The 9,247-nt window shown below is 39.7% G+C and overlaps 2 protein-coding genes across 3 annotated transcripts; one reads left to right on the top strand and one right to left on the bottom strand.

The window, feature by feature from the left end:
* Positions 1–1,110: 1,110 nt before the first annotated feature.
* Positions 1,111–2,547, top strand: LOC110678935 (zinc finger protein 613-like). The gene is made up of 2 exons (XM_021852611.1): positions 1,111–1,411; positions 1,467–2,547. The coding sequence occupies exons 1-2, from the start codon at positions 1,244–1,246 to the stop codon at positions 2,451–2,453; spliced, it is 1,155 nt and encodes a 384-aa protein (XP_021708303.1). The 5' UTR covers positions 1,111–1,243; the 3' UTR covers positions 2,454–2,547.
* A 708-nt stretch (positions 2,548–3,255) lies between these two features.
* On the bottom strand, positions 3,256–8,881 carry LOC110678383 (glycoprotein endo-alpha-1,2-mannosidase). 2 transcript variants are annotated; one of them, XM_021851201.1, is made up of 3 exons: positions 8,310–8,881; positions 3,634–4,677; positions 3,256–3,573 (listed from the first exon to the last, which is right to left on the bottom strand). In XM_021851201.1, the coding sequence occupies exons 1-2, from the start codon at positions 8,709–8,711 to the stop codon at positions 3,640–3,642; spliced, it is 1,440 nt and encodes a 479-aa protein (XP_021706893.1). In that variant the 5' UTR covers positions 8,712–8,881; the 3' UTR covers positions 3,256–3,573; positions 3,634–3,639. The 2 variants fall into 2 exon arrangements, with proteins under 2 accessions (XP_021706893.1, XP_021706892.1); XM_021851200.1 differs by having other exon boundaries at positions 3,256–4,677.
* Between the last annotated feature and the right edge of the window lie 366 nt (positions 8,882–9,247).

Raw genomic sequence — 9,247 nt, 5'->3', positions numbered from 1 at the left:
ATTTTGGTACCTACGCACAGATCACAAAGCAAAAAAATGCTTCACAGCTCTCTTCATATACACTGAACGAAAACGCCTCCCATTAAATACTGAATGAAGCATCGCATACACTCAGAAATGAAAAATAGTCACAGAATTACTAAAGTTTATGCATTAATGACTATTTTCTCTCTGCCTTTCTTTCATTCTGCTGTGAATTTCTACATTAGATGTCATTTCGCCTGGGTTGAAGCTTGGCGATGCATCAACCCAGGTGAATTGACAAATAGGAATAAAATTTACTGCAGAATGAAAGAGAGGCTGATAGAAAATAATCTAAATAACTAAAATTTAGTAATTCTGTGACTGACCGTGTTTCTGAGTGTAGAGCAAGGTATAGAGCAGCGATTTTAAGGTGGGCGCATTCGCCCCCCTGGGGACGATTTCAAGGCCCAAGGAGGTGAAAATGTACAATCATTAATTAGTCATTTCACGGCGAAATTCTCTCTCTTTCGCTTTTCAACAAAACTTGAAAACAAAGGTGCCAGTTCCTGTCAATTTTGACAGGTACAGTGGGGATTCGCTCGTTGGGGGTCCGCTACATGGAATGACTCGATGGTTGGATGTTAGCTGGTTGGAAAAAAATCCAACTAAAAACGCTTGAAAGGAAGCTAAGGGTTTATTCACAAATTTTATAACGCTAAAAATGGTCATTTTTGACACCCACCCACCCCCTCGTAACGCATTTTGTATGAAGATTTTTCAAATTTTGTATGAGCTGTAACATCTGAAGGATACCCACCCACCCCCTTCAGCGTTATGAAATTTGTGAATGGGCCCTAAAGTGATATTTATAAACGACTTATAACACATGTAGAAAGCACCTTTGCCCATTGCACGGTGACGTCATCAGAAAATCGCTCTCTTCCCCTCCTTCGGGAAATCTGAAAACAACGGTGCCAGTACCTGTCAAAGTTGACAGGTGCTGGCACCATTGTTTTCATGTTTTGTTGAAGAGCGAAAGAGAGAGAGAATTTCGCCGTGAATTAATGCCTAATAATCGGCGGGGATTTCCGTTCAGTGTAGCGCTTCACCGCAGAAACGTTGAGCTGAGCGTCATGCCCAGTGCATTTTGTGTTTTGCTTCTTCTGTTCGTTTCGGAGTCTCTGTTTTGCTTTGGAATTTCGTTGTAGTATTTAAAAGGACGCGATTACGATTTTAGTTTTCGATTACGGAAGGTTATTGATTGAAAGTTTTTATAACAATGAGCACCAATCGGATAAAAAAGCTACAGCAAAGCAATTTTCAAGTGTGTCGTTTCTGCCTGCATGGAAATACTGAGGATCTAAGTAGTATTTATGACAAAATTACGGATAGAGTAGCTGTTCTAAGCCCCATGATCAAAAAAGTTCTCACGATGTTGGACATTCAGGTTTGTTTTAAAATTACAAAAATATAGCTTATTATACGGATATTTCTCCCAACAGATTCCACCAAATGATTCATTACCTAAACTAGTTTGCATCAATTGTCGTGATACGTTGGTTTCCATACATCAATTTCAACGAAATTCACAAAGATCGTATGACCTCCTCGAAAAGGCAATGGAAACGAAGCCCAATGAATTGCTCTCCACAAACAATTCCGATGAAGAAGACCATGTTAACCTAGTATCGCCATTTGCGGTATCGTACGAAAACCTGGAGTCAAACTCCGTCGAAGACATTGGTCAATTCTGTGGTCAACAGAATGTTGAGGTGAAGGAAGAAGTGGAAGTCGCGGCTACAATCCTTCAATCGAGTGGAGTTGAGGATGAAGTCAAAGATGAGGAGTACCTAGAGGAAGATTATCTAGATGACGATGGCTACATTCCGGTGCAGGACGACGGAGAAATGATAGTGTATAATAAGCCTCAAATACCTAAAGTCAAGATTCGCAAGCCACCTACTGCGAAGGTTTGCACCATTTGTGGCGCTAAAACTACGGCTATGTCCGTGCACATGCGGACACATACCAACGATAGGTCGTTTGCGTGCAGCATGTGTGATATGAAGTTCTACACCAACGGGAAACTACGCTGCCACTTTGATGCGGTTCACGTTGGAGAGCGGAAGTTCAGTTGCGAAATCTGCGGAAAGTCCTTTGTCCTGAAAAAGAATCTAAAAGCCCACATAATGTCCCACTCGGCCAAACGGGAGCACGTTTGCTCACACTGTTCGAAGAGTTTCCTTTTCCGATGGTCACTGACGGCGCACGAGCGAATCCACACGGGGGAACGGCCTTATGGCTGCACCTGGCAGAACTGCGGCAAGAGTTTCGTCACGATTTCCAACTTGATTCAGCACCAAAAGACGACCAACCACTGGAAGGAAGCGCCAGAGGAGAGGTGTACACTGTGCGGAAAGGCGTTTCTTACTAAGGCGTCTTTGAAGGCGCATCATACGAAGACACACGGCTTGGGGGGTTATCAGTGAGTCTTGTGGGACTGTGTCTATCAGTATGTATGTGTACTTGATATGCGTTTTAAAATGAATCTGGTTCTAATAAATAAGCAATTGTATGCGAAAATGCGTGGTAATCAGTGTAGGCAGCCCATGGTTTCGTGCACAGACACTCTCAATATCCAAGAAGACACCCAAGCGGGTTTGCTTCTGAGCGAATGCTTTCTCGATGTCGTATACAACTTTGTGTAAAAGAGTCACTGTGGACTTTCCAGATTGGTGAGCATGTTGGTTCACATGAAGAGGCATGTTTGTCAAATAGACATCACGGATGTGATCGATAATGCGTTCCAGACATTTCAAAAGAAAAAGGTCAGACGAATTGGTCTAAACCCCTTCGCTTGTTCGTATGACGCACGTCCTTCTTTTGGGATAAACTTACTACCAAGATCACGCCAGGATCTGGGAATATACCCGGTAACAAAACTGCTTATAAGTAGCTTTTTCAAAACATGTTTGATAAACTCAATTCCTTCTTGAGCAGAACAGGATAAATCCATTCTGCTCTTGGAGATTTGAATCCAATCAGTAGCTACGATACAGCGAGCCGAAGCTAGAGACTCGTAACTACATGAAAAGACAGTTGGTGCATCCGTAGATGCGATGTTAACACATCCGGGGAAGTGTGTATTGAATACACATTCTAAAACTTATTCATCAGAATATGGCTAGTTAGCGGGGTATCATGTAAATGGAAAAGGACTGTTTTAGTTAGATTTCAGTGATCTTCGGACTTGTTTGATTTCTTTCTTCGATGTTATTTGAAAAAGCGAACTTGATATTGTAAAATAATTCACATGGTTTATTCCAACAGATTTTTATGTGTCTACAACCTTTGACCTCTATTCTACCACAGCGACGAAGGGAGAAACTTGAAATTTTTTCTTTGAACAATACTTTTAGTCGGTTCTCACGTCACTTATCATGCTCTCATGCCAATGTATGATAATTGGGACACAAATTGTTCCCATCATACTCGTTACCTGACTGATGTCTGATATTGGAGCGATAAGTTACCTTCCCAGTAGATTGCTGTTTAAAGCTTTTCTGATACTACACAAGGCTAGCTAGACAATCTAAGCTCTACGGGTGCCTGTGGGAGGAAAGGGAAACTGTTCAAATCTGTGCGTTTCGCTACGTATGGGTACATTACTAAAACTTAGCAGATAGTGTTGTTGATAAAGTCGTAACAGCCGAGCGCTCCTTCGATTTTCTTTCCCAGCTTGATACTGTTGAGCTTGTACTTGACGTATTCCTCGATCCAGGCTTGCGTCAGGTCCAGGTACTTCTCCGGTGGCCCGGGTAGGTAATCCCTGAAACCAAACACCGGGATGGCCGCTTCGATCTGAGTGCCATCGACCCAGTTGTTGTAGCTGTTGATCGTGATGATCTGAGCGTTGTTCTTGAGCGCCGTTCGCCACGCTACATCGAAGTACTGACCATTGGATCGGTAGCGCTTGATGTTCGAAATTCCGTGATTTTGGTTGGCGTTGCGGGAGTACTTTTTCCGATCGTAATAACCGGGACCGATGGTTGGCACAAACATCAGGTGGTACGAATCGGCGAACTTTTTGAGTTGGGACCAATTCTTCCAAGTGCTTACATAGTTTGCTCCATTGGAAGGGAGATACGTGTAGAAACCATCAAATCCACCTCGGCGTACGACCGATTTGTGCTCTTTGGTGGAAATGTGGGCCAGAACTATGGCATCGTAACTTGTTCCTCGAATAGTTAAAATTCCATTGCGCGAAAGCAATCGCATCCACTCCGTATCCGCGATTTGATACGCTTTTCTGATGTAGAATATGGGAAGGTCCCGTTGTTTGGAAAGAACCTTAAAGTAGCTCAGAGTGCTGCTATCCTGATCTTTTCCAAACAAATCTATGAAGTACTTGATATTATTTCGAATACTTTCAATCGTTCGTTCCGGATATTCCAGAATTTCGATGGCTATCTTAAGATTGTGGATGGCAGCCGTTTTGAAGATAGCTCTCAATAACCCCTCGTGGAACGTTGGATGCCAAACGAGAGTTACTACCCCAATGCCACAATTTTGAATATCATTAAAATGTTCTCTGATGATCGTTTCCGTAGTATTGTACAGTTTCCGCTTTGGATAGAACGCCACGTTGATTATCTGCTCATCGTTTGGACGGAACGAAACGGCGGATCCATTTTCAGTTATCCGACTGACCACCTGCAATATAGAGAAAGGGTATTTTTGCCAAACATGTACCTAGGTGATCTGTTGAGCGTCGTCATGGTGCTTCATTTACCGTTATTAAAAAAAAATATGCCCATCAAAACCTTGAACGCTTATTTGTTGGTTTATTTAAATATTTCAACAACTCTGGACCGATTGAAAAAAAAATCGTTGGAATTTCAGCCATGATCAGGGAAATTATTTTAAATCAGTAATATAGGATAGAATATGTCCTCTTTGTAACAGAAAATCTTTTCAATCAGAAAAATTTTCGGCTTCGCCGCTATCAAAACGCTACTAGAGATGTTCAGTCCTTATTTGTTTACGATTTTTATTTTTGTCAAAGCTTGGAGTGGAAAGTTGGTAAAGGCAAATTTGTCTACATAAATGTTTCTTGACTATACCACAAGTTCTGGAGGAAGCTTCAAGGAATGTAAAGGAAACCTTTATGAATTTCTCCAGGAATGGTACCAGCAATTTTTCAAGGGATGCTTAAATGAATTCCTTTACAAATTGTGTCAAAAATTCGTAGAGCATTGCAACATTATTACCTCCAGTAATTTTCAAATAGAAGACTCTGCGATCACAGCGATTATCCTAGGTTTTCCTCCACACATTTTTCCAGTAGTTACTTCTAGGAGATTTACCACATATCATAAAGTAGTTCCACAAAGGTTTCTTCTTCATTTCGATATTTTTCCATGAGACCCTACCAAAACTCTTACGCTGATTTTTTCATTTTTTATAGGGATTCTATAAATAAAAATCATCCTCGATTACTTTCAGAAATTACTCAGAAAACTCCTCCACGTATTATTTAATGAAATCTTTTATAAACTTTTCCAAAAATTTCTCAAAAAATCGATCTGGTATTTCTTCTTAAGTTCCTCAAAATTTCTCTCTCTTCTGTGGATTTCTCTAATAATGTTTCAAATAATATTTCCAAACTCCATGGACTCTTGAAAACTTCATTCAAGGTTCCACATCAGTTATTACTACAGCCATTCTTACAGGTATTTTTCTAATTATTCATACTTGAATTGATGCAGGGAGTTTCTCCGAGTTTCTTCACAAAGTCTTGTAGGACATTATACAAAGATTCGAGTGTTTTTCAGTTATATTATCAAGAAAATCCCAAGAAGTATTTTAGCAAGGAGTTCTTTCAGAGATCCTCGTAGGAAATCATCAACGCATACTTGGAACTCACAAAATTATTCTTTACAAATTCCACGCGGATTTTTCTCAAAATTTCCTCCAAAAAATTGACACAAATCCTTGACATTTCCCTGGAGATATCTCTGCAATCATGAATGGATTTTTTTAGATTTCTTTGGCAAATAACTAAATGAATTTTGAATTTTAAAGAAGCTTTATTATGTCTTTTAAAGAAAGTTATTGAAAAATCACAAAACAAACTCCTACAGAGATCGTTGGAGTTTTATGTGAAAGAAATCCACAGTAAAGCAGTAATACTTGACGTAATGTCAAATGACTCTAAGAAATCATTCTTATAGAAATTCATGTATGGTCTCATTCTGGTACATATTTGGTTTGTTTTTTTTTTTCAGGCGAGAGGTATCTAAAATTCTTATTTCCAAGACAATCAAACGCTACCAGACCCGTGTTCTCCAAGGTATCATCTTGAAAAAAATACAAAACGCCCTCTAAAGAAATTGTGTGGGTGTATCACTGATGTCCGTAATTCAGAAGGTTTTTTCCCTTAAGAATAGCATATTTTCTTCATATCTGATTTTGATGATTTAAGGCACTTCCAGATCATTTGGTTAGAATATATTTTTTTTTTAATGTTGTTTACATGTTTAAATCAAACTGATAATAAAATATTTGTTTGATAAAATGAAAAATACGTCCATTGAAATTTATCTTTTGTTTTTAATTTAGGTGCTTTGAAAAAAAAATAGTCGTGTAAAATTAACTATTTGTTAATCAAGTAGGTATTTTGGAGAATATCTAGTACCTGGAATTGTTTTTCTTTAAACCTGAAAAACCTGGAAATCTCAGGGAATTTCATTTCTGTAAATGAGTAGACACCCTGTCTAGGAGCTCTTCCCGAGGAAATCTCTGGAGGTATTCGTTAAGAAATTTCTGGAATAATTTTTAAAGGAACCTATGTTGAGACTTTTCTGGAGTATTTCTTGGATAAATTCCTAAATTTCCTGGATTTCCTGGAATAATCCCTGGAGAAGTTTCTGGTGAAATTCATGTAGGAATCTCTGAAGGATTTCGTGAGTAAATTGCTGATTGATGTGAATGTTACCTGGATTAATTGATGAAGGGATATTTGAGGGATTCCTTGGATAAATTGCTGAATGAATCCTTGGAGGCATCTCAGGACGAATCTCTGGAGAAAGACCTGGAGTAATCCGTGGAGTAATGCTTGGATGAATCACTATGAAGATATGCAAGATCTCAGCAGTTATATTTCTGGAGAAATCCCTGGCAAATCCTTGGAGGAATCAATGGGAAAATTTCTGGAAAAATATTTGGAGGAACACATAAAAGGATTTTCCTAGAGGAATCAAGGTAGAGATTTTCCTAATGTAATCCCTGGAAAGATTCTTAAAATATTTTCTGATAAAATTCCTGGAGGATGATTCCATGATTAATCTTTTGAGGAATTTCTAAAGGAATTCATGAACGAGTCCCCGGAGCAATTTTTAGAAAGCCAAAATGAATCTCTGAAGAAATTTCTGTGGCAATCCATGAAAGATTATCTAGTAAATTCCTCCTTATTTTAGAATGAATCTTTGAAGGAGTCTCTGGTAGAACCTTTGGAAGAATGTCAGGATAAATCCCTTGAAGAATTCCTGAAGGAATATTTGGAAGAATCCTTGGAGAAATTAATGGAGGAAAATCAGTAAAATATTTACTTGATGAATCTATGAAGGAATCCCTGGAGACATTCCTGCGGTAACTCCTTGCGAAATTTCTAGAAAAATCCCTGTAGAGATTTTCCTGCAGGAATCCCTGCAGGAACTTGTTGCAGATTTCCTGGAGAAATTGCTTAAGGTATTAACGTTGGATTTTTACATCATCGATGTCTGGGTTGGACTCCGGTTCCGTCCATGATCTTTCGTAACTAGAATTCTGCATAGAGCATAGGGCATAGAGCAGGCCCGCCCAACCTTTCTGGGCCGTGGGACAAATTTATTAGAGTTCAAGTAGGTCGAACATTTTCGTACAATCAAACAAAAGTCCGTCAGTAAATAAAATTCCTTTCAGAAAAAAAAAGTAATGGCTGCTGAACATTCTGTTCAGAGTTCTGAAACTGTCTTACCCAGGATTATTTGATGATCTTGCGTGAGAGAGATTGATATCGAGGATTTTATAAGAATCCTACTCACAACTCTGTCAAAGCATAGGATTTTTTCCGGAATTCTACCTCGAATTATTTGAAGGAATTATATCCTAGATTCTGTGAGTTTTCTGCTCAAGAATCCTGCTCATTATTTTAATAAAAAAAAATCCTGGAATTATTACAAGAATTCAACAGAAATATATTTGCGAAAACGCTGTCCAGAGTTTCAGAATTGTGTAACATGCCCGGCATTCTCACCCCCATCGACGGTAACGGTAAATGAAGCACCGCGGTCGTCTAAACTCACCCGATCGGTTGGCACGGTGGGATGTGGTTTGTACCACGCAACCGGTGCATAGTAGAAGATCTGTATGTTTCGATTCAACGCGATGGTTCGATTTCGACGGGCTGGTGTACTCAGATCGGTGTTTCTGCCACCGGCCAGCCTCTTGATTTTATCTCTGATGATACGAGACTTGACCTCGTGTTCGTTGTACTTCTCTGGCACGAGGGCAGCGTTCTGACTTCGCAGTAGCTCATAGCTGATCACGTTTTGGTCCGGTCCTGGGATCAAAGGTGGAATGACCTTTTCCGAAGTGTTGAGCGTTGTGTAGAGACAGAAAATCAACAGCACCAGCGATGAAACTCCGATGAGGCATATCAGCAGTTTCATCGATTTGATAGAAAATTTTAAATTGAGAAAGGACATTTTTGGCAAACGAAAGGTCCTTCACTGCACTTTTTCACATTCTGATTTTGATTGAAAAGTTATTGAGCCTTGTTCAACTTAGTTTGGTTTACAGAAACGTCAAACGAAAAGTGATCAATCGAATGAAATTTGCGAATATTGTTTCGGTTCGGTGGGATTATGGCCAGTGTACGCATGTGCGGAACCCAGTCCTGGAGAATACGACATTAGCCAGCTGTTCTCTTGCGGTGGAGTCTAAAGGTAGGTGATGTGTGCAATTGGGGCGAGGGAGATTCGTATAGACGTGCGAATCTGAGCTATGTATTGCATGTTTGTAAACAGAATGCTATAATTAGAATTCACCGCTACGATAGGTTTGCATCGCGACAATTGCGGTGTGGAATTTAATTCAGATGCATTCACTCTGCACATTGCGAGAATGCGCTAGGTGCGAATTTTATTCTAGGGTAACGTTGTGTTTCGAATGCCGAACAGTATGTAGAGCCTGCTGGCAGAACACTTAATTCAATGATGGTAAATATCGGACAGTGCGCATA

Source organism: Aedes aegypti, chromosome 3 (assembly GCF_002204515.2).
Source record: "Aedes aegypti strain LVP_AGWG chromosome 3, AaegL5.0 Primary Assembly, whole genome shotgun sequence".
NCBI lineage: Eukaryota > Metazoa > Arthropoda > Insecta > Diptera > Culicidae > Aedes > Aedes aegypti.
Note: the sequence above shows the minus strand (reverse complement) of the source record. Positions and strands in the feature narration are given on the sequence as shown.